The 25,785-nt window shown below is 43.2% G+C and overlaps 1 protein-coding gene across 5 annotated transcripts in view; it reads left to right on the forward strand.

Moving 5' to 3' along the window:
• Positions 1-25,785, forward strand: part of SLC24A2 (solute carrier family 24 (sodium/potassium/calcium exchanger), member 2) — a 276,880-nt gene that overhangs the window by 199,157 nt on the left and 51,938 nt on the right. For 3 of the 5 annotated variants that reach the window (XM_021078223.1, XM_021078277.1, NM_001244595.1), the window contains 3 exon segments: positions 203-253; positions 21,458-21,556; positions 25,261-25,379. In XM_021078223.1, the coding sequence (XP_020933882.1) occupies positions 203-253; positions 21,458-21,556; positions 25,261-25,379 (269 nt within the window). 5 annotated transcript variants of the gene reach the window in all.

Below are 25,785 nucleotides of genomic sequence, written 5' to 3' on the forward strand. Positions count from 1 at the left end.
GAATAATATATTTTAAGTGATTTCTGAAAATGGGCCGTGAAAGCTGTCTGCCACATGGCCCATGTTTGCACATCTCTATATAGTTACGATTTCGGAATTTGACAGTGTAACTCTGAATCTGATTAATTAAGAATGTGTAAAAACAAAGTTCTTGCATTTCAGCTCGTTCCTTATCTTTGTGTCTTTTACTGTGATGTTGTAGAACTTGGATCATATGGAAAACTAAAATATTATGACACAATGACTGAAGAAGGTAAGAATGATTTTAGAATTGTATGCACTGGCTTTTTTTCATTTATGGTGTCTGTGGCTTGCCCATTTTTAATCTTTTTTTTTCCCCTTCTTTGCATGACTTCTGTGACATCGTGTGGTTTATTATTCTTTCCGCATTTTCGTCTGGTTTTTGCCATCATGTTGATTTGGAATTGGAGACGTGCAATACCATGGGTAGTCATGTTACTCCATTCAAACGATCTAAACCATCTCAGTTGTGTCACATGGAGAAATGGTGTCAGCAGCGTAAACATAAGCCCACACCCACTGGGTCACCATTATTTCCTCTATATGCTCACAACCAACACATCCAACCAACACTCTTACTATGCCCTTAATTTCAGAAAAGGGGGCAATGTATGTTCTGGTGATTTTTCCAAGAATGAGTCAGCTAAAGGAACTCCTAGACCCCAGACCAGGTGGAGATCTGTTTCTGATGCCGAGGGCCATAGGCTTGTGGCCTTAGCTCCCACCATCCCAGTTGACTCACCCAAGAGAGGCCCAGGCCACCACCCCAGCTAGTAGCATTGTACATATTGGGGTTCACACTCTCTGAGGTTGGACATATCATTTTATCCATTTCCCCTGAAATGAAGTCTAGCAGAAATTTATCTTTAAATATAGCTATTATGAATTCCAGGCACTGTCCCAGAACATAGCCTTGCCCTAGTCAGAATCATTTTTCTGAAATAAACGCACCATGGAACAGCAATTTGGAAATTTTGCATTCTTGAAAAGGAAGTTGTCCTACTGCCCCAACCCCCACCTCACCCCACACATCCCTCCACCTTTGACTAACAAATACCATTTGTAAGTTATGAAAACATTTGGAGTTTTCACATAATTTGTACCCTGATATTGACAAGAAATCAACAGGTACCCCAGAAGGGGAATCAGTTAATTTTATCCTCCAATATGAGAGAATCTCCCCAAAGTGTTGCATATCTTATTTTTAGCTTCTAGTATTTCTGAGTTGCCTTAGCTCACCAAAGATCTCCTAGTTGCTTTGCATGCAGGAAGCAGAACTTCGGACAGCCCTTGGTAAAAGAATGTCCCCTCCCCAGTCCATCCCCCCCAACTCTGGTGTCTGGACAGCACCCGGGCCCTTCTCGGCTGCTGTCTCTGTGCTTTCAGTTAACTGCTGTGGCGTTTTCTAAAGCCACAGGCCACAGTTAGGATCTCAGACTGGGCCCTCTTATGGCCCAGGACCCTCCCAACAAACTGGGGAAATGCAGACCCTTGGGGAGTGAGAGCCCCAAAGGCAGAAAGCTTCCTGTGAGAATAAGTGTCCTACCACCAAGGGGACAGAAGGAGCAATCCATACCTCAAGGAAGGCTCCTGTCCAGCTGATATTTTTAGTTCATGTCTTCAGTCACCTTGATTTTTTATTGACGATTGGCTTGGGAAGCCAAAGCTTTGGGACTCACTGACTTCATGATTCGATCGCTTTTCCAGGCATCTCCCAGCCCTCAGCCTCGGCTTCCTGGCTTGGGCAGCCTGTGGGTTTGTCAGCTTCTACCTAAGCAGTCACACCCCTTCACTTCTATCCTTCCTCCATCCTGGCCTCAGCGTTCCACCCTTAGCATCCCGATGCCAGAGCAGCTTCTGCCTCCCTGCTGCCCCGTTTCTCCCTTACTCTTCCTTTCCTTCCTCTTTCCATAGCCATTTGGGCAGGTGTTGCCATCCGAGTGCTCCCTTTCTCTTCCTCCCTGCACCAGACAATTCAAGATCACAGGAAGATGCAAAACTGCTACTTCCCATCTGGTGATACCACTTGATAACCAACAGCTGGGCTTTCTAGGCAGGAAAACAAAGTGAAAATAATGTCTGGAATGCGAGTCATGATCGGCCCTTGGCGAGACTATGAGATTGCGTTTGGGGACCCCCATGGGTCACCTTTAAAGTTCCTTATCCTTTTCTTGACCTCCGCATCCCTCATGCATATGCCCTTGTGTCCTATTCTTAGCTGGAAATTCATCCCCATGACAGTGATAGCTAATAGTAGCTGAGACAGCATTTTTAAAGCATATTCTATGAAAAACTAGTTTCAGATGATGTCGTTGGAAGTTTTGCAACAGTCTGGTGGAAAGAAGAAAAGAAAGCAAGATTGATTTAATAGTTAAATAATGGGAGAGCTTCTGAGTTAAGTTAAATAGGTTTCTTTACCCTATGACTTGTAAGAGCCTTCACTATGCACCTGTGCACTGCAGCATGTAATAGTAATTCATAAAGAGGGATGGAGTTTACAGGATTTCCCAGACTTCTTTTGTCAGAGAATCTCTTCTTACATGGAGCCTCTTGTGGGACTCTTTTAGAAATGCTGGTTAAGGCATTGTCTTTCACCTCGAATAGGAACCTCTGAAAGATTGGAAAATTTTCTAAACACATAGCAATCCCTTCAGGCACTCATTGCCAGGATACTTTGGAACAGGAGGACTCCATTCAGCCACCTCAGATTACACCCTTTAGCCACTGCCTCCATGACAAGCCAAACCCAATTCTGGGGTTCCACCTAAAAGACTCCAAACCAGCTCAGTAACCTCAGACATGCCAACAGCTATGCATGACTTCTTTCACATTCTTAAGGGCCTCTCCCTTCTCATTGAAAGTAACAATAATAACTGTGATTTATATCACTTACCATGTTGTACAATTTAAGGTAGCATAAGAAAGAAGATGTTATAATGGACTAGACAGCCTTCAGGAAATAGCCACCTCCATTTAAGCATTTCTTTTCACAATTTTAGAAATTTGACTAGCTGTCGACAGGGCTTTATTGTAACTACCCATGTTAACTAGTCATTGGTCTAACTATTTCCAGAGAATTCTCTGGGTGTTGTGGGAGGTTACCTACTTGCAGTGAGGCCTGTTTTTTTTTTTCCCTAAAGTGAATTAAAGGGAAAGATGGATTATATATGGCACCCCTTATCCTAAGAGAAATTGCACGACAGTTTCCTATATGTAGGAAATATAGGAAATACATATTTGGTTCATTACTCTATGCGAGATTTTCTGCTAGGTGCTTTGTTGAAACACAAGATTAAAAGGTGGGTAGTTTGCCCTCATGCAACTTACAGACAGAGGAGAAATAAAACACAGCAAACGCTGAGGCACAAGGAAGAGAGTAGTAAGTGCCACATTGCAGGAGGAGGAAAGATTGCTTTCAACTGGGGGAAGGGAGAGAATTTTGTGGAGAAGGTGATCTTTGTCCCGGGCCCTAAAGGATCAATAAATATGGGCTAAATTGGGGAAGGAAGAGTGGTAAGTTCCCAGCTACCAGGCTGAGAGAGGGATGAAAGGAAAGGGCACACTAGCCCTTACTGGGCACCTCCCACCTGCCAGGTGCCATGCTGTGGGCTTCTGTAATCTATATCATTTCATCTTTGTAATGATTGCAAAGGTACATTTTATAGAAGATGAGAAAAACCAAAGCTCACAGAAGTGTTTTAATTAGATGAGGAGAAGCAAAGTAATTGGCTCTGGGGCTCAGAGGGAGGAAGTTGCAGTGCAGGACCTGAACTCAGAACTGCCCACCCCCTGGCCTCTTGACTCCACCGTGGTTTGCTCCACCAGGCGGTATGAGGAAGAAGATAGCTCATACTGGCTACAGTGTAGGAATGAGAGATGCAGACCAGACACTGAAAAGATTGAAATACAGACTAAGAATGAGGTTCATCACAGAGTGAACAACAATGAGCTATGGGGGATTTCCCAGGTGATCAAGTGGTTAGGATTTGGTGCTTTCACCATGCGGCCCAGGCTCAGTCCTGGGTCTGGGAACTGAGATCTCACATCAAGCCACTACATGCTGCAGCCAAAAAAAAAAAAAAAAAAAAAAAAAGTTATTGACTGAAACATGGCTCCCTACTTAAGCACTTTACCATAAAAAGTTCACTTTAATGAAACAATCTGCTTACTCTCAGACACTGGAATAAATCATGACATTTTTGCACACACACCCCCAGAGCCCCTTTTTCTCCTTCCTTCATTTTCAGGTGCCCAAAACATGGACTAGAATATCTTCCTGAGCCACACCTAACCTCCTCTCCCTCCCCAAGCCAATCAGTTTATCCACTCACTCATTCATTCCCTGATGTATTCATTCAACAACACTGAGTATGGACCATGTGCTAGACTGGATGCAGGGCCTATGGAGATTAAAGGCACTTCTTCTAAAAATTCATGCTCTAGTGGCAGGTACAGGCAGAGAGATGAGTGGTGTGATAGGCAGACTCGAGGTGCTAGAAGAGCCCAGTGGAAATGAGGTCAGGCTTCTCAGAACAGACCATGTCTCCACTGCCTCATTCCTGCTTCCCAAGTTAATGACACTCCTATCAGCCACCTGGTACTGGTGTGTGCACTTGATAAAAGCCGAGCACCATGAGTCATTTTCCTAGGATTGACAGATTAATGAGTTGCACTCCTCCCAAAGATTATATTTCCTTCTGTAATAAGATGTTTCCAGGGATACAAACAGATGCCTCTAGGGGTAGTCCTTTGGGGACCTCAGATCACCCTACATTATTTCCTGATGAGGTGATGCTGAATTTTCTTGGAAGCGCAATCTCCAGTTTTTACTTAATGTTAATAACCTGTAGTTTAACATGACTATATATAAAATAGATAGGCAACATGGACCTACAGTATAGCACAGGGAATTATATTCAATATCTTGTAATAATCTATGAAGAATCTTAAAAATAATATAGATGTGTATATGTATGTATGTGTATATGTGTATATATATATACACACATATATAAAATATCTGAATCACTTTACTATACATCTGAAACTAATACAACACTGTAAATCAACAATACTTCAATTTAAAAATAACCCATAGTTTATTTCTCTCATCTACACATAACCCCAATTTCATACAACTCTCCCTCTGGAAAATCCCCAATAAACTGACTGGGCTTCCTTACTAAAGTTACTTTAAATGAAAATGTAGAAAATTAGTTCAAACTTGTGTGATGGAACAGATACATTGAAAGGAGATGCCTTTCCACCAATGGTAGTATACACAACTACTCATTTCTCCTCTTTGAAGATGAACATTCATAGAGACCATGGAGGTAGGGAGGTAGAAATCCTGACTAAGTATACATCATAAAGATGAAATGTATTGTCCTAAGCTCATTGCCATTTAGCAGAGGCCATTTCTAGAATAATAATTTCTCCACTATTTAAAAAGTCAGTCTTTGTTCATTTGTATCAGGAAAAAGAAGATAGAAAAGTTTTTTGTAATATCAAGAGAAAAAATTGTAATTATCTTTTCCTTAATGAAATTAAGGCTACCATTTCATGGCAACCAACAACCCCTTCACCAAGCTGAAAAGCTAACAATGTCTTATATGAATCATGGGGCCATAAATTAGGCATGTGGCTAAGTTTTGAAAACCCACATTATTTCAAAGAAGCAAAAGCACCCTAAGGTTACATAGTTTAGCCAGTCATTTGAGGTTTTTAATTGCAGTAAAATATTTCAGTTCTTTTGCAAAGAGAAATTGAATTTTGGAATACTATTTAACAGCATTTCCCATTGCTCAAAAGGGATCCTCTGAAAATGTAGTCCTAAAACAGGTCCTTGGTTCTATTTGTGACCTTCGTATGTAACTCCTGGCTTTGAATGGATGAGATTGTGTTGTATACCCTGATATATCAGGCAGGATAGGTTCAGCTCCATGTAGTAGAAAATCTAGATTAACAATGGCTTAAGTCAGATGGAAATGTATTTTTATCTCAAGTAAAAGAGGTCCAGAGGCAGGCTGTGTGTGGTTGATATGGAAGCTTCACAGTAATCCAAGACCCAAACTCCTTCCATACTTCTGCTCCGTCATCCTAATATATGACTTTCAATCTCAAGGGCACCTCATGGTCCAAGATGGCTGCCACTGGACCTTCAGCCATCTCATCTGTATTCCAGGAAAAAGATAAAGGGCTAAAATTATTTACCCCAGCTGTTTTGTCTTCTCTTTCAGGAGCTTCCATGTAGACCCTCCTAAATCTATCCAAAACTCAGTTACATGCCTGCACCTAGTTTCAAGTAAGCTTAGAAATGTCACATGTTAAGATGGGTGATTTGCTGTCCCCAATAATTTAGATATTGTGCATTAGGAAGTGAAAAATGAATAAATATTGATAGGCAACTTGCAATCTCACCACAACAGAGAACTATCACTTTCATATAACTATATGTTGATAGGGAGGACTGAGACCAGAGCAAGCTCTGTGAGGGAGATTGAGAGCTCATGCTAAGTTTGAGATGCCTATGGATCATCCAAATGGAGAGGAAGAAAAAATAGGTATGGAATATGGAGATTGGGAGAGAAGTCAGGGCTCTAGACGCAAATTTGAGAGTCATAAAATATAGGTATCATTGAAAGATATAGAACTGGATAAAAATACCTAGCTAATTAAAGGTAAGAGAAGGTCAAAGACTGAGACTTAGGGACTCCAAAATGTAGGGTCTGGGAAGAAGGGTGACAACCCAGCAAAGGGGACGGGGGTGGGCAGAGGACCAGGAGAGAATGGCATCTCAGAAGCCAAGTGCAATAAGTGTTCCAAAGGAGGGCGGTGAAAAGGTGATAGCATCAATGAATTGACCAGTGAGGTCAAAGAATTGTTGTAATAGATAAAGAGCTATGTACAAAAGGTGAGACGCTTCAAATCAGAAGTTTGGAGGTGATGGAGTTATTGCTAGAGACAAGGTCTAAGGTCTGATTGCAGGAGTGAATGAATGAGGTGAGCTGGAGGAAAGGGTAGCTGGAAGTGAGTAGGTTAGGATGGTGAGGAGCCAAGAGTTGCATAACTCACCCACATACAGTTACCATGATGGTAACATGAGTAATGGTGCAGACAAAAATAGTGAACTGGGTTCTACTACCCTCAGGAATGAGAGAAGGGTGACTAGGAAGTTAGTTGGGATAAAAGTGGTAGAGGTTATTGGCCTGGGCCTCATAGAAGGGAGGGGAAATGGTCTACAAGTGTGGGTGAAATGTGGGGTGCTTGGAAAGACAAGTAGTGTCACTTTCAAGGGCCACAGGAGAAAAGGGCCATCAGGAAAGAGTCACATTTCCATTAGAACAAAGAGACAATGTTCCTAGAAGAGATTCAGGACAGAAGAGATTTACTGATGGCCAGGCTGAGAGATTTGAGTGAGACAAGGGATTTTTAGAACCACTTGGTGATCAGCATCTCGATGATGATGGATGACCCAGAGGCTTTGCCAAAGTGAACAAGGATGTAGCCTGAAATGAGAACAACCTGATAATGTTTTGGAATATTTACCATAGGCTCTTTCTTGGGATTGGCCCCATGGGCACTAAAGTGGGATCTATCTTTGGAAGAGAGGGGAACTCTGGGGAACCTCCTTGAATCCAGCTGGGAGTGGAGAAGATTGGGGGAGATCAGCCTTCTTCAAATCAAGGAGAGAGAACTCATCCCAACACAGGAAGACCTTTCCTATAGACACAGCCAAAGATGGGATGGCCTTCCTCAGACAGGAGTAAGTCCCCCTTCCCTGGAGAAGCCAAGGAAACCTTCAAGAGAAGGATATTCAGAAAATGGACACCTTGATGCCCCTTCCAGTCCCATGGTCAGGATTCTGTCCTGGCCCCATTATTAAGTGTGATGGCAGACAGTGGTTTTCAGTCTACCTTTAACCTTAACCTTTTGAAAACCTGACCATGCATTTTGGTTAAGCTGCCACCAAGATTGTCGGTGGGTTCCTGGGCCGAAGCATCTGGAAAAAAAGGTCTGTGTATTATTTGATCCAGCCCACAGTCAAACTCTTTATTAATGTTGTTAAACACAGCAAATAGTCCATTAGAGAGTTTCTGTAGAATAGACACTTAAAAGACCAACCACCAAAACAAAACAAAACCTGTATTCTGTTTTAGTTTATTAAAATTTACAAATTCAAACTTTTACCACTGTGGATATTTAAAACTGCAAATTAATTTTAACTATTCTTTTTTTATTACAAAACAAATTACATGCACACAGGTAAAAAGCAAACACTGCATAAGAAAAGAATAAAAATGAGTCCCCCTTTTACCCCAGATTCCATTCATTCCTTAGAATTAACCACTTTTATCAGTTTTTTTTAACATATTCTCTTTTTTTTCTATACACTGTTCTATACCTGGCTTCTAGGTATTAATGTATCTCAAAGATATTTCCATATCAGCACTTTTTGACTGTCCTCATTCCTTTTTAGCAGATGCATAGTATTCCACTCTCTGGCTCTTCCATGGTGGGTTCAGTCAGTCCCCTGTCGATGAACGTTTAGTATATTTCCTTTTTTGTCCATATAGTAATTACAGTGCTACATGAGTATCTTCTTTGCCCATGTAATAAACTCCACTGAGGAGGAGATATATAAAATAAATTTCCAGAAATAGAAATGACAGATGAAAGGGCACACACACTTCATATTTTGAGAGATAGTGCAAATTTGCTCTCCAAAGGAATTGCACCAGTTTACACTCCCACTCACAGTGAAGGAGAGAGCCTTAAACAACAAATTTAAATAAGTCCCTTGCTGGGATTTTGGGGTTAGTAGATGCAAATATTACATTTAAAATGGTTGGGTAATGAGGTCCTACTGTACAGCACAGGGAACTATATCCAATCTCTTGGGATCGAACATGATGGAAGACAATATGAGAAAAAGAATGTATATATTACAACTGGGTCACTTTGTTGTACAGTGGCAATTCGTACAACACTGTAAATCAACTAAAAAAAATTTAAGCTATATAAGAAAAAAGGAAGTAAAATTTTAAAAAATAAATAAGTCCTTTGAATAGAGATTCAAACTGACTTCATTACAAAAGCAGATAAGCCTTTGTAGTGTAACCATCTTCTCTAATTCACTTGTTTGCTTAACTTGAGTTTTTGTCAAAGTTGAGTGAGAGTCAGAGTGCAATTCTGACCAAAGTTTTGGTCGTTTCTAAATGAAATGACAGCGCTAGTCCTCCCACACAGAGTATCTAATTTCCACCGCAGCATTTGCCCTCCTTGCATCAAGACCGTCGACATCCCTCTAGAAACTCTGAGAAATACACTGCAGGTTAACCTTCTCCCTTCCAATTACCAAAGTAGGAACCCCCTTATTGTGCACAGACACCATTTCCAGTGCCATGTTATGTTTCATTCATTCCAGGTTTATGGTTTAACTCATTTGGTCCAACTTTCCATAACAAGAGTATTTTTCTGGGTATTTGAACAGATGCTGTCTGTTAAGGCTGAGTCGTATCCAAAAAACAGATTTAACTCACCAGTTATTAACCACATTACTTTTTTAGAGATGTATTCTTACAAGTCTCTCCCTGGGGCTGGATCTTGGGAAGACAGCAGCCTAGTACATATGCATAACCAAAATAACCAGCTAGTAACCAGCATAAGATCTGTCGGAAAGACCAAACCAGCTGTGTGGGTACATCCACGGTCTTCCTGAAAACCAGGACCAAGGACGTCTTCTCATTAGAATACATCCAGCTCTTCAAACTTCATTTCATCTTATTTTCATGATCTCAGCTGTCAGCAGTAAAAGCAGAAAGATTGGACCTGGCAAGTAAAGGCAGATTTTGCCACATTGCATATGTAGAAGGTGTTAAGTGGCAGCAGAAGGCAAATCGTGGATGCTTTTTTGTGTATTTCTGACATCCCCAAAGCTGAAAATGTTGTCTCCTTCATCAGTCAAACTTGAATACTGTTATTATAAATTAATAATATAGTTTCCCACCCCCTTGAAGTTTTCTCTTTAAAAAAAAAAAAAGTGGGAATCTGTTATACCAGGAGGTTGGCATGTTCAATTAAGCATGGTAAGTTTCTCTTTTGATTAAATCTGAAATGAACTGAATCATCTCATTTTGGTCACGGGCCACTAAGCCTTCAGTCGCATTTAGTTAAGAACTCTCAGCAGGTGCCAGAACTTCTGTTGCAAACCCACGTCTCAAATGAGATTTACAGGCACCAGTTTACAATGTAAAGTTGAGCATTCAAAAAAATGGAAGATAGGAACTCAAGTTAACTGACAAGCTGCGGACACATGACATCCAGGTGATAGGAGAGAATGGATATACATGAAATAGTGGCTGCTACAGAATAAAGGTTAGCCAAATCTAAACTCTCTCTCTTTACGTCAAGATAAATAATTGGGTCATGTATAGGCTCATCATAAGGAAGAACTGTTTTGTTAAGTTCTGTTTTTTATATGTAGGTCAGAGTCACCATTCAACACAAATTTATTGAGCACCTACTATTTGTCACATGCTGTGAACAAATCAGAACTCTACTGATATATTCCAATGAATATATAAATGTCCCAGCCCACTTGCAGAGAGACATGCCCAAGATATATATGGATTTGGACAAGTTGACCCGAGGACCTCTTTTCCCACCCCTTAGGTGGTCATGGGGCTGGATGCTGGCAAGTCTTGGATCTGAGGCCTGCCTTGGTAAAGTGATTCTTTATTCGTATATCTCTTAGATGTCTATAGGATGCCAGGGATGGGAGCAAGGGGAAGACCTTCTATCCAGCAGCTCTTACCTGGCTCAGAACTCCAAAGCTGAGACCAGACAAACCCCTTTGAAAATTTGTGTGTGTGAGCCATTTGTATCTATGTATATGAGCTAGAACTGTTCTGAAAATTAAGTTCCTAAAATAATACAACAGGTGACCTAAAGTGGTGAAGGACATTAGCTCTCAAGCCATGTCAGCCTCAGCTAAGGTCAGTAAACTGGCTCCTTTCCTGAAACATGACATTCTGCCATCTGATACCTGCTGTGGTTTTGGGGTTTGTAAAATTCCAGTTTTGCCTTGATTAGATTAGATTCTCTCTCTCTCTTTTTTAAAGAGTCTCAAAATAGACAAACATTAACTGTAAACACTATTAGACTTTGGAGATTTAATCACAGCATTAACCAAAAAGAAAGTCTGGTGAGTTTCCTGCAGAATGTTTCTGGATATTCCTTCCTTCTCTACCCCCTAAAAGAATGTAAACTCAGAATGCATTTGCATACAGCAAGAAAGCCAAGCACCCCCAGCCCCCTAACACACACACACACACACACACACACACACACACACACACAGGTTCCCTTTGTTGTTTGTGTTCATTAACACTGAGGACCAGCCTAAGAAGTAAGTATTGGGTGGGGAGTGGAGGGGGACAGATGAAAAACAGAGTCCCTGCCTTGACGGGCCCACAGGCTAGTTGGGGAGAGAGTCAGCCAAACACCTCTGGAGCTTTATGATAACTACCATGACAGGGTAGGTATGAGAGTACTGTGATAGAAAAAAGTACCAAGGTGGCTCGCCAGCCCAGGAAAGGGACTCAGGGAAAGCTTCTTCAAAGATGAGATGCCTAAAGCAGTCCAAAGGGATAAGACAAGAAGATCAGCCTGGAGTATTCCAAGCCATAGGAAGAGTGAGTTAGAAGGAAGCAGGCAGGCAATGTGATTAAAATCTTGGGAGACCAATTAAGAGGCTGTAACTGGAGTTCCCGTCATGGCTCAGCACTAACCAACCCGACCAATATCCATGAGGATGAGAGTTTGATTCCTGGCCTCACTCAGTGGGTTAAGGATCCAGCATTGCTGTGAGCTGTGGTGTAGGTCACAGATGAGGCTCAGATCCCACGTTGCTGTGGCTGTGGTATCAGTCAACAGCTGCAACTCTGATTTGACCCCTAGCCTGGGAACTTCCATGCACCATGGTGTGACCCTAAAAAGACAAAAAAAAAAAAAAAAAAAAAAAAGCTATAACTAACATCCAGGCTGGAAAGGTTGGATCTAATGTGTTCAAAGGTAGACTGAAAAGGACTTGGCAGCTAACTAGATAAGGGGGGTCAATCCCTAAAATGGCTGGGAAACACTGGGAATGAGGAAAGTACCACTAGAGAATACAAGCGGAAGTGCAGATTCCTAGAAGGAAGATGACACATGGAAGTTTGGGGCATGTGGAGTTTGACCATCAGAGGGACTTCCCAGTGAAGACGTTTATTTTAATTTTTAATTGTTATTTCCCCAATACAATTTTTTTCCTGCTGTACAGCATGGTGACCCAGTTACACATACATGTGCATATTCCATTTTCTCACAATATCAAGCTCCATCATAAGTGACTAGACATAGTTCCCAGTGCTACACAGCAGGATCTCATTGCTAATCCATTCCAAAGGCAGTAGTTTGAATCTATTAACTCCAAGCTCCCCAACCACTCCACTCCCTACCCCTCCCCCTTGGCAACCACTAGTCTATTCTCCAAATGAAGATGTTCCAAAGTCCCTTGGATGGGATGATCTGGGCCAGAGATCTGAGTGTGGGAATCATTGCTATTCAGTCAGTGGTCCATTGGGTCCCTGGGGAGAATGTGAGGCATGAGGAAGAGGGAGCAAGAATTGGGGCCTGAGGAAGGGTGACACTTAAGGGGCACTCTTGGGAGTCCTTGAAAATCAAAGAGAGTTTCAAGGTGAGAAGTGAGGAATATCCACTGCCACTGAGAGAACCAGTCAAGAGGAGGTGAAAAGTGGCTGAGGGTAGTGTCATTGGAGCATTGCTGAGCAATGACAGATGCAGAGGGAAGAAGTGACCAGAGGTGCCCTTGGGACACAGAGGCACCAGCCCAGACTGATCTTTCCAGAGGCAAGAAAGAGCAGTGCCCACAGGAAACCTGAAGTCAAGAGAAACGTTGCCAAGGTGAAAGACATGAGCATGATGGTATGCTAAGGGGAAGGATGGAAGACTGAAGAGTACTCATCATAGATAAAGTCCCTCAAGAGGCAAGAAATTGGAATAAAGAACAAAATTTCAATCTTTAAGATATAAACTTCTGAACCACATTAGAAATTTTCTGAGATATTTGGAAAGGCACTCTCATTTCCAATGATAAGGAGAGATGACGGACAATTAACATGTGGACAGTTCTTTTCATTACAGGTGACTCTAAAGGTCATTCTTACAGAAAATTATTTTTTGTCTTTTTAGGGCTACACCTTCGCATATGGAGGTTCCCAGGCTAAGGGTCTAATCAGAGCCTCAGCTGCCGGCCTACACCACAGCAACAGCAATGCCAGATCCAAGCCACGTCTATGACCTACACTGCAGCTCATAGCAATACTGGATCCTTAACCCACTGAGCGAGGCCAGGGATCAAACCTACATCTTCATGGATACTAGTCAGATTTGTTTCTGCTTCACCACAATAGGAGCTTCCAGAAAATTATTTTTAAAAGCCTTAATAAGGAGAAATCAGGCTGCTTCATTTCGTGATATGATGGGTTTGACCACCACATGAGATACAATTATGTAAATATTCTTACTGGTTACAGAAACTGGTCCTATGACCATGTCTATAAATATAATTACAATTAAATTATGTTAATCTTCTTTATTGTATGGTCCACTCACAAAATACTTGATTACGATAGTTTAATTTCTATTAATGCCAATGTAGTCTTAAACAGTTTTACATGATCCTTCACACAAATTAGAAGAAATAATTTAGAGGTGGTTCTTCAAAAGCAGATTTAAGAATAAGTATATTCTATGTTCTTGGTGGTTTTGTGCAGGATGAGGTTATTATTTTTAATATTTTACTTTTAAGAATAAAAATCAGGAGTTCCTGTCATGGCGCAGTGGTTAACGAATCCGACTAGGAACCATGAGGTTGCGGGTTCGGTCCCTGCCCTTGCTCAGTGGGTTAACGATCCGGCGTTGCCGTGAGCTGTGGTGTAGGTTGCAGACGCGGCTCGGATCCCGCGTTGCTGTGGCTCTGGCGTAGGCCGGTGGCTACAGCTCCGACTCAACCCCTAGCCTGGGAACCTCCATATGCCGCGGGAGCGGCCCAAGAAATAGCAACAACAACAACAAAAAGACAAAAGACAAAAGACAAAAAAAAAAAAAAAGAATAAAAATCAGGCCAGATCCAGAGCTCCCATTGTGGCTCAGCGGTAACAAACCTAACTAGTACCCATGATGCAGGTTCAACCCCTGGCCCCGCTCAGTGGGTTAAGGACCCGGCTTTGCTGTGGCTGTGGTATAGGCCAGTGGCTATAGCTCTGCTTCAACCCCTAGCTTGGGAACTTCCATATGCCAAGGGTGCAGCCCTAAAAAGCGAAAAAAAAAAAAAAAAACCAACCTGGCAAGGTCTTATTAGGTGAGTAAGGCACCACATGAGGATAGTTTATAAACAGAAGAGGAGTTTATTCCTTTAAGCTGCTAGTTCATGTCTTTTTATCTTGGAACTTTAACTGTTCTCTGAGTTTCCACACCCCCCTAAGAAGACCCCCACCATCAGAGCATGAATCTTAAGTCCTTGTTTCTTGTCCCTCTCTGGCTCCAGGCTGTGAACTCTACAAGGGTACCACCTGGGTCTCTCTTATTACCAAGTATTACCTGGTTCACAGCACAGGCTTGGTTAATATTTGCAGAGTAGAAGATGGTTTGTGACTTGTACTGACTTGGAAGAAAAGCTTAGACCACCTGGGGGCACTAATACAGGGAGAGCTTCACTGTACCTCAATGAATGTTTGTGATGAGCCAAGCATGATTCTAAGACACTTGTTGAGGGTACAAAGGTGGCAGAGTGAAAATCCCTGTCCTCTGGTGGGGAAGGCAGACAGGTGAGTGGCAAGCTGAAATAAGGGCTGTGACAGGGGAACAAAGTGCTAAGAGAATGGTGGATTTCCACTTGGGAAGGAGAGCGTGGGCATCTGTAGAGAAAGCTTCGGGTATGGCCTTCAGTTAGGCCTTGGCAAATGAGGACCATCTTCATACAGAGGGAGGAGCCAAAGTCCAGTTTTCCCAGCCCTGCTGCCTGCTGTGCTCATGTGGCCTCTTCTTCCATCACAAAGGCTCCTTTCAGTGCTCCTCTTGGCAGCCTCGTGAGGAAGGTACAGAAGGGGACCACTGATGTGTCTCCCACCTCTGAACCTGGTCCACCCCATTTTCCCTCTTTACCCTCAGCTAGTCCTGGGTTTCTACATATGGACCCTCAGCCCTACAGACGGACCTTTCAGCCCTACTGAAAGGATTTACTTTGGGTCATTAGCCAACAAGAAGCATGTGAGAACCGCAACAATTTTCCTGGAAACCACAAAGAGAAAGATTGATTGAGCGTCAAGGGGTGCTGTGGATACAGCAGTGAGCAAACCCAATGAAAATCCCTACCCTCATGGAGCCCAGCTGCTAATGGGAAGCAACATATAATCAATAGCAATAATGCTATAGTAAGAGTTCCCATTGTAGCTCAGTGGATTACAAACCCAGCTAGTATCTATGAGGACTCAGGTTCGATCTCTGGCCTGGCTCAGTGGGTTAAGGATCTGGCATTGCCTCAAGCTGTGGTACAGGTCACAGACATGGCTTGGATCCCTCATTGCTGTGGCTGTGGTGTAGGCCAGCAGCTGCAGCTCTGATTTGACCCCTAGCCTGGGAACTTGTATATGCTGCAGGTACAGCCCTAAAAAAAAAGAAAGGTAAAAAACAATGCAAAAAACAATGTAATAATGATACAGTAAATTAGATGATGAGAAATGCTTTAGAGAAAATAAGCTGGGGATGTGTAACGGTGAAGAAGCTGCAAATGTAAATGGGCTGCTCAGAGCAGCCTCATTGAGAGGGTGACATTTGAACAGAGGTTGAACCCTCTGAGTGAAGAACTGAGTGAAGAACAATCCAGGTAGAAGGACCAGCAAATGCCATGGCCCTGAGGTGGGACAGTGCACAGTTTTCCAAAACAACATGGAGGCCAGTGTGGCTGGAGCAGAGTAAGCTTGGCGAGGGGGAAGGGACAAGTCATGTGGTTGAGGTGAGCAACATGGGACAGAATATTCCAGGTCATTGGAAATACTTGGGCTTTCACCTTGACCTAAGGAACCACAGCAGGATTTTGCACAGAGAAGTGAGATCACTAAGGACCCTAGGATGAGCCCAGGCTGGGGGACAGAGGGGTGAAGGTGAAAGGGGAGACTAGTGAGGAGGCTGGCTGGATTGTTGCTCATTCCAGAGGATGGGGAGGGAGAGGCAGGCAGATTTTGAAATATTCTGCAGGTGGAGGCCCAGATTTGCAGATGGATAGCATGTGGGATGTGAGAGAAAGAGAAGAACCCACAGTGACCCCAAGGTCAGCTTTGGCTCTTGGCCATATCATCTCAATTCCATGCCTTCTCAGAGTGGCAGTGGCCTGTCTGCCCTACTTGAGTCTTGCTTCCAGGAAAAAAAAAAGACACAGGATAAATAGGAAAGTTCAGGTGCACTTTTGCTTTCTAGGTTACCAGCCAAGGCATAAACTTCAAAGACAGGACAGGAAAGGCAGAGCTGAAAACACCAAAATAGTTTCAAAAATACTATTTTCAAGTTTTCCCTTCTGTTTCATTTTTCCTTTTCTTCTCCCAAAACTGAGGTCCGCCGAGGTGTCTGTGGCTGCTCCCTTAACATCTTTCCATCTCTTTGGTCCTGCTCTCCTGTGTTGCTGGTGCTCAGAATGTTCTATGGCAGCCGGGAGCTAATCTGATCTCCAGCCCCAAGGAAACCTGTGCAGAGATGCCAATTACTCGGTGGGAAATGTGGGAAGGAATTTCCGAGGACTGTTTTAATGCCTCAACAGCAGAACAGAAGCAGAATGCATTTTTCTTGAGTAAACAGAACCTGGAAAAGTTATTTTGCGATGCAGCTTAGAGCTTCTGTTTTATGGACAGAGGTTGGTTAAGGATTTTGATGCCTGGCTGTTTTTCCAAAATTTATTCTTATTCATAATAGGCCCTCCTGCTTTGATCTTTTCTTCCCACACTTCCCTACCACCCCCTCAATGCACTCTCCCCTGAGGACACTCAGCTGGTATTCTTTTGCAGATTTCAGACCAAACTGAACTATATTAACATTGTATATGAGGTTTTGACGTAGGTGCCTCACGATTTGAGCAGAGTTTGCTATTTCTGAGATTTTTAAGTATACAAATATCTGTTGCTATATAAAAATACACTTTAAGGGTTCATACCGCAACAGAGTATATTTTTTAAGGTTGCCTTAAAACGTTAAAAAAAAAAAATCACTCCTTCGCTCACCTTGAATAGTGCTCAAATACGTCTTCTCTATCCCCAGGCAGAAAGCTACAGTTGTTTCTTAGATCTGTCCGTGTCAGCCCTTATGCCAGCGTGGAATCCATGCCTAAAATAGCCTACGGAAGCAAGGCCTTTACTGCCAAGGTCTCTTGCACTGGAGGTTGCTAAGCCTGCTTTTTATTTTAAGGATCAAGCTTTTTATTTTCAGTAACTTATGGGAATGAAGGTCCTGTCATTGATGATAAGAACCCTTTCTGAGTAACAATTCCCAAGCATGTCCTGTATGTCAGAGACCACCTAAACACCTGAGGACTATTAACCCATCAAGTCTTCCAGCAACTGTATGAGCTGGGTGTTCTGTTTATTATCCCCCCTTAAAAATTCTGAGCCTGAGACACAGAGAAGGTAAAGCCCTTGGGTGTCATGAAGCTCTTTTGATCCACAGCGAAGCCACTGCGCAGCAGCCATACACCTTCCCTGTACTCTGTCCTCACAGGTTGATGGGAGAAAGCCATTGCTGTCTTTCCACTGCAAGGTCGCAAAGGCGTCAGTGTTTAAAACACACAGGGCCAGCTCTCTCCCCTTGACCTTCTCAATTTCAGAAAGATATGAAGTGATCCTTCTCTTAGTTTTGGAACTGACTTTGAAGGACTCCCAGAAAATGCAACAGCAATCCAACACAGACCCCAGATGCTTACACTGTGGATGCAGCTAATTCTCCTGTCCCACCTGCTTGGATTGAGAGAAGGTGTCTGTTGGTTTTTCTTTTTCCTCTTATTTACAGAGTTCACCCAGTACAGAGTTCTCCGGATGCCAGCTGTTGTGATAAGTCCTTTCCACATATTTTCTCACTTAAGCCTTGTGTTTAATGCAGGAGTCGGTCATTAGCATCCCTATTTAACAAATGGGCAAAGTGAAGCTCGGAAATATTCAGGAATTTACTGACTCTCACCCAGCAGAGCAGAGGTGGGGCTTAAATGGAGACCTAGCTACCTCTTAAGCACATCCTTTTAACCACAATACTGTGCTTGGTGCTCTCCCAGCTTGTAGCTTCAGGCTGAACAGGTCCTGAAGGGACCAGGCCTTCCTATTCCCAAGCCCAGAGGGTCCCTTCGAGAATCACATGTTCTGTGCACTCTTATCCTGTTAGCTTCATCTTCACAGCTCTTCTCAAAAGGCTCCCTGTGGCGACTTCAGGGGTTTTCTGTTGGGCTGGAATGAGCATGCCTTGCTGGCCACGCTCTGCCCACCACTCTCAGGAATTCCCTGTGTGCTGAATTCTGAAGGTGAGCCTTCAACTGCTGCTTTCCTAGAAACTAATCTCCAAAAGGGAAAAATCCTTTTTAGGCTATGGAGCAGCCATTGTCAGCACTCACAAGGCAGAATGATGGACAGGTCCTGCCAAACTAAGACAGAAGTTGTGTTAAAGAAGCTGAAGCGGTGGGTGGACAAAAGCTGATCCTCAGGCTGCCTCTGCAGCTTTGCCTTGCTGTCCAAGAGCTGAACCCTAAGAGAAGACAAGAGCATATAGAAAATCTGAGGTGCTGCTGCAGTGGGAAAGGGTGACACACAGTCTAGAAACCTTTGCCCCCTTTCAAGAGCATAGAAAATCTGAGGTGCTGCTGCAGTGGGAAAGGGTGACACACAGTCTAGAAACCTTCACTGGCCTCTGAGAATGTTTGCAAACCTGTGAAATCCCAGTTCTAGAACCATTTCCTCCCACTCCTCCTTTAGTGAATTTGGGAAGACCAGCCCATGAGCAACAGTGGCCAACACTGCTCCAAAAGGTGTTTTCTGGCAGAGGGAGTGTCCAAACCCTTCCATGCTTTGGAGTCCCTTTTGTTGTCATTTCTCTCTGGCATTCATCTGAGCTCTGAAAAGACCCCTGGAACTACAAACAACATGGGATTAATTGGTTTCTATCAGCTATTTTCTCTGCCATGATTCATGACTTTGGGGAGTTACTTGGTTGGATTATTTCAGGTTTTATTCCCCCAGGCTTATTTGTTTCCTCTTCTGAATGCTCTTTTGCTTTATGATTATTTTATATCTAATTTTGAAATAGCAATTAGTGATCATCTTTATTTCATGGAGCCGCAGTATATCCCAGGTTCAAAGACTGACCCTGAGTTCACAGAATGACTTTCTTAGTAGAAGCATCATCTTGTATAAAGTTTCGGAACCTCCCTTTTCCTCTTCTGGACTTTTTAGCAGATGATTTGAGGACCTCTTGGTGTCATCTTCCACAAGAAGTACCTTTCTTTAGGCTTCAGACTGCCAGTTACTGAGAACCACTCTTCATTATCCACATATCGAGTCCCCAGATAAGATTAGATTTGGCCGCCCGGAAAGCCTCTTGCCTCCATGCTGCCTGGGAAACCTCCAGACCATCTCAGCTCTCTGCCTACCACCTCCATCCTTGAATTGCTTCTTTTTCTCTCCTTTTTCTTCCTTTCTTATTCCCTTTTACCACCTCTTTCTCCTGGTCCCCAGACTTCTTTCCTTTCCCTTTTTCTTCACAGTTTTCCTTGGAGATTAAATAGAAACAGCCAGATTTCAAAGTACCTCTGGCCTATGAACCTAAAGCTGACCTTCCGCATCCCTCAAGGATGGACGTCATGCCCATCACCTCATCCTTCTTTCTTGTTCCTTGTGAAGCCCAGGCCACATACTGACCTACTTTTCTCTGTGTAATGTTTCTCTTCCTGCTTCCTTGAAGAGTGTGCCTGATGGTGCATATTCATTACTTAGACTAAGGTACTTAGTGTGCTAGAGGCTGCCTTGATGGTAGCAGGCATCTAGGCTTATGGTTCATGGAGCTTATGAGCAGAAGGAGCTCTATCCTGCGTCACCTTCACCACCGAAGTCAGCTGTTCCTATTCTAGTTTACAGCTTCTGTCATTCCCAATAAGTCATACAAGTCACCACTATGATCACTCCCCAGGATTTCCATCCACAAGGAGGGTTGGGGTGGGGATGCCAACCTCCCATGCCCCATCCTAGGGGGACAGACTCTCCAAGAGAGATATCTTGGAGGAGGATTTGGTTTGGTTTTGGTCTAAGTAGAAAAACAGAATGAGCTTGCCTGCTAATATGCTTCTAGAGAACCCAGCCAATGACAAATGCCTGTTGGGAAAATTGTAGGAGTTGTGATCTTTTCAGGGATTCATCATATCTGAATCCAGGCAATAATCAGTCAGTTTAAAATGAAGCTCCTTTGTACCTTGAATGTTCCTGGGAGAAGAAAAAAATGAGAATTAAAAGAGAAAAATGTGCTGTTTCACTAATCTCTATGCTCTTGCATGCTTTTTTTTTCCTGTGCTTGTTGCATGCATTTACCCATTAATTATGTCAATGATGGAGAAGAAACGAAGCATTATGTTTGTGGTACAGCTGTTTAAAATGATTACTTTGAAGATGGTATTTTTTTCCAGCACCTTTCCCTAAGCATCTCATCACCAACAGACATTACTTGCTGTGCTCAGTTGATCATCCTTTGCCCTAAATCCCCAAATGGAATCAGTTGCCTCCTTGATGCTTTAATTGCAGCTGACTCAGCTAATTCGAAAAGCTGTGACGCAGGCTCCTGACTCCTTTAGAAACTTGCAGCGTTAATTAAGATAAATGTTTGAAAACCAAAGTCAAATCAAAGGACCTCTGGGCTTGGCTTTCCATGGTCAAAAGCCAATTCTAGGATGAGCATATAATTCCAGAAAAATGGCTCTGCCTCTAGAGCAATTGTCTCTCTAGACCTGTTTTGGACCTCAGCAGTGGAGGGTGTTTCGGTGATGATGGGTGCTTTTGTTTTTTTGTACACACTTGGGAGGGGGGGAAGAGGTCCAAGTTAAACCTTTCGTAGATGATCTGATGATCTGGCAGCATGAGATTCTCAAATAGAGAATTGGACTGAAGAAGCCACAAGGTAAGAAAGTACCTTCCTGGAGGTCAGAGGGCAGTCGGGTTGGGCAGAAAGGAGTGGTGGCTCTTAGAGGGCCCCAGCACAGAGGAAGCCACGTGCCTGCTTTGCCAGCGCTTCACCATTTGCCACAAGCCTCGCTCTGGTTCTTCCTCACCCTGTCTCTTTCCATTACTTTCTCTTGGTTCAGGGAGGTTCAGAGAAAAGGCTTCAATTCTCCACAAGATCGCCAAGAAGAAATGCCAGGTGGATGAGAACGAGAGGCAGAATGGGGCTGCCAATCATGTGGGTGAGTCTCTGGAGACCTCCATCTCATGCCTTTCTTGGAGCACACAGAGTGGGCAGAGGCAGGACCCAATGTGGGCATCCCAGCTCAGTGCGGACAGCAGAGCCCTGCACTCAGCCCTTCCCTGGGTGTCAGGAAGAGTCCCACTTCCCTGGGGTGGATACAGGGCACCAACAGCACAATATGTCACCTATGCTAGGGGAACTTTAAAAAACACGAAATGACTGGAATTCTTCTGTGGCTCAGCAGGTTAAGGATTTGGCATTGTCACTGCAGTAGTATGGGTCGCTCCTGGGCCACAGGTACGATCCCTGGCCCAGGAACTTCCACATACCACAGGTGTGGCCAGAAAAAATAAAACGCATGAAATGATTCTATGAGGAACCATATGAAATAAATAAACTTTAAATAAATAGTTTACAAATAAAATAACACCAGCTCCTACTCAGGCATCTCCACTGAAGAGTAGAGAATTAATTCAGGGATTTCACATGAAGAGGACACACTGACCTGTCTTTTAAAGCTTAACAAAAGACAGGAGTACCCCTTCTGAAATTCTTGCCTGGTAGCCAGATTTGCTGCACTAAATTATCAGACTGTTTACTTGGTCACTCCTGAACTGAGTGTCAGGGTCCCAGCAAGATGACCCTGCCTCTCCCTTCTTAAGCATTCAGCAAACTCGCCTGCATCCCTTCGGGTTGACTTTTTTGAGTGTGTGACCAGATCATGACATTCAGCCATCTTATTTTAACTCAGAATGTGATGTTACTCTCCAGTCTGCAACTATAATGTAGCTCTCTAATTCTAAATTCAAACTAAATTTACCCTAATCTGGATTTATGCTATTGCCCAAGAAACTAAAATTATCTGCAGATAAAATTCAACAGTATTGCACTGAAAATATATGACATTCCTCAGAAGAGTTTCTGCCTTTTCTACTATCCTGACTTCTAACTCAGAGAAATTCTTTGGCCAAGAAAACAGTCAAGATTCTATTGGTAGGAAAAGAAAAAAAATAAGCTAAAATTAACTATCACACCTGGGAGGCTGCTTCTTCTCATCTGCTCAAGTCTGTTCTTGGACATCTTAACTCCACTTTGGGACCCAGCATCCCAAGTGTTGTTTGGCCTTTGAAGGCTGATCCTCAAGTTGCATCACAGACACATCAAACACAATGTGAACATTTCTCAGGGTAGATTGGCATGGGTACACTGAGGTGTATGGAATGGAGGAGGTGTACAGGGACCTACTGTATAGCACAGGGAACTCTACCCAATATTCTGTGATCATCTACTTGGGAAAAGAATCTGAAAGGGAACGGATGTGTGTATATGTATAACTGAGTCACTTTGTTGTACAGCAGAAACAATCACCAACTTGTAAACCAACAATACTTCAGTAAAACTTTAAAAAATATATCTATTCCTGGAGTTGCCATCGTGGTTCAGTGGTTAACGAACCCGACCAGTAACCTTGAGGTAGTGGGTTCGATCCCTGGCCTCGCTCAGTGGGTTAAGGAACCGGCGATGCCGTGAGCTGTGGTGTAGGTCACAGACGCAGCTTGGATCCCACGTTGCTGTGGCTGTGGTGTAGGCCCGAGGCTACAGCTCTGATTCTACCCCTAGCCTGGGATCCTCCATATGCTATGGGTGTGGCCCTAAAAAAAGACAAAAGACAAAAAAATATATATATATATATAAATAAAAATACATATATTCCCAAGGTACTTAGTATTTTTTAGTTTTAATAATTGAACCAAGCACACTGGGAAAACAGTCACAACCATACAGAGCAGAACCTCATAGAGATAACATTGTCACCACTAGAAACATGGAAAGATGAAATAAATTTGAGTTTCAGTGGCTTCCATATTAAATATATTTATGCCTCTGTATTTCACAACTAAATACATAAACAAAAACATTTCCCTAAAAATTCAAAAATTTGTCTCCTCCAAACCCACCAATTTTTATGTAATTCTCAAATTATTATCCAGTGAGAAATTACCCATGATAGACATGTCTCATTTTTCTGAAATTGCTAGAAGGAAACACTTTCTCACACTCTATGAGCAGCCTAAGACTGTCCATATCTGATACTGATGAGCATCCTGATATTCCTGGCAACCCTGACACTGAACCACACAGCTTCATTGTCTGCTGAAACCCAAGACTTGACCCAGCACAGCCAGAGGGCCAGGAACCTTTGTATTTCCTCCTCACTGAAATCACGGCCAACCTCAGTGGTGCCTGATCACTGATCACCTGCAGGGGTTCCTCCGAACCCGGAAATAAATTTTTCTAGTACAAGGCATGTGTTGTAAGGATGATCCAAGTGGTTTATGTTTCTTGTTTGTAGTCTCTGTGCCAGGCACTGTGCTGAGAGCTTTACATGGATTTGCTCATGTAATCTTTACAGTTGTACTCTTTGATGGTATTTTGTTGTTGTTAGTTGTAGCAGCGGTGGTAGTTATGTTGTCATCCTCTCAATTTTACAGATGAGGAAGCTGAACCTCCGAGAAGTTAAGTCACTTGCTAAGGGCCCCATCCCAGAAGTATTAGAATCAGGGTATAACCCAGACCTGTCTGAGATGCCCAGGGTTCAAGAGCCCCAGTGCTCAACCATCACCTGAGAGTCACTCTAGCCAAATGTCACCTCTCATTCAGGAAAGATTCAGATTTTTGCCTCCATTACTTGTTCAGCTCCCTGCCCTTCAATAGGATGCCCAGGTGTAGAATGTTCTAAGTAACATTCTCCAGGCAAGTCAAGAAGGCCAGATTCCCAGGCCTGCCCTCCCCATGACACTTGTGCCCTGGCAGAGTTTTCCACTCACTGAGCCTGAGGGAATTAGAGCTGGACACAAGAGGCTCAACCAGTGGTCAACCAGTGGAATTCCCTCATCTTACAGTTAAGATTCCTTAAACCCAGAGGATGGAGGGGACTTGCTTAGGCGACAGCCTGATGATGGCAGAGCAGAGCATAGGACCCATGTCTCCTAAAGTTAATAAATATAAGTTAAATATCCTTTCTAGAATGTAATCCAAAAGAAAAGATCCTGCTATTAAAAATGTCTGGGGGATGTGGTCCTAGGTTGAAACAATAGTGTATAGATTTGGTATAGTTTGGGCTTAAAAACTGTCTGTCCTCGGAGTTCCCGTAATGACTTAGTGGTTAACAAATCTGACTAGCATTCTTTAGGATGCAGGTTCAATCCCTGGCTTCACTCAGTGGGTTAAGGATTCACCGTTGCCGTGAGCTGTGGTGGAGGTTGCAGACACAGCTTGGATCCTGCATGGCTGTGGCTGTGGCCAGAAACTACAGCTCTGATTCAACCCCTTAGCCTGGGAACCTCCATATGCTTCCGATGTGGTCCTAAAAAGAAAAAAAAAGTCTGTGTTCATGTTCTTGAGTGGCCACTTGGTAGATTTACCTAGTCTAGAGAATGCATACACTGGGAGTTGATAGGCCACTCAAGGTCAGACATTAGGCCAGAGGGGATTCCAGAGAGCTATTAAAAAGAGGAGGAGGGGTGAGTGTATTGACAGGCACAGAGTGGGGAGAAGGGTAAAAATCCTTTGCCATTTGGTGCAGCCCCATCCAAGGACCCCTCAGAGACCACTGACTTCTCCCTTTAGGACATTCTTCCCAGTATGGCTGTTACCACCATTGATTCCATTTGCTTTCTTTGTGTCTAAATTGTGTCACAGAAAAAATCGAGCTCCCAAACAGCACGAGCACAGAGGTGGAAATGACACCATCCAGTGATGCTTCAGAACCTGTTCAAAATGGAAATCTCTCCCACAGCATTGAAGCTGCAGAAGCCCAGGTACGGCTTTTTTCTGTTGTTCTTCTGGGCCGCTGTTCTTGTAGATATTCTGGCACCTTAGCACAGACCTGCCTTCTTGGAAGCCCCAGCTTCCAGCCCGGCAGATACCAGGCAGAGTTAGCCATCCTTGTCTGCATTTCCCAGGACCAGCCAGGGTGCCACATGTGTCAAGCTCTTCATTTATTGAAAAAATACACATATTCTCTAAGCCACTGTTTCTCAGGGTGAGATTGGAGGACTGGTGCATCAAATCGCCTGGGGATAAAAATGCATATCCCTGGCCCACATCCCTGACTTGATGAAACAGAATCTCTGAAAAGCAGAATCAAGGAATCAGCATTTTTAACTCATTTCCTTGGTGAGTCTTAGTAGATAATCACATTTACTGGCTGCTGCAGACTAATCC

This window comes from Sus scrofa, chromosome 1, assembly GCF_000003025.6.
Source record: "Sus scrofa isolate TJ Tabasco breed Duroc chromosome 1, Sscrofa11.1, whole genome shotgun sequence".
In the NCBI taxonomy this organism is placed as follows: Eukaryota; Metazoa; Chordata; class Mammalia; order Artiodactyla; family Suidae; genus Sus; species Sus scrofa.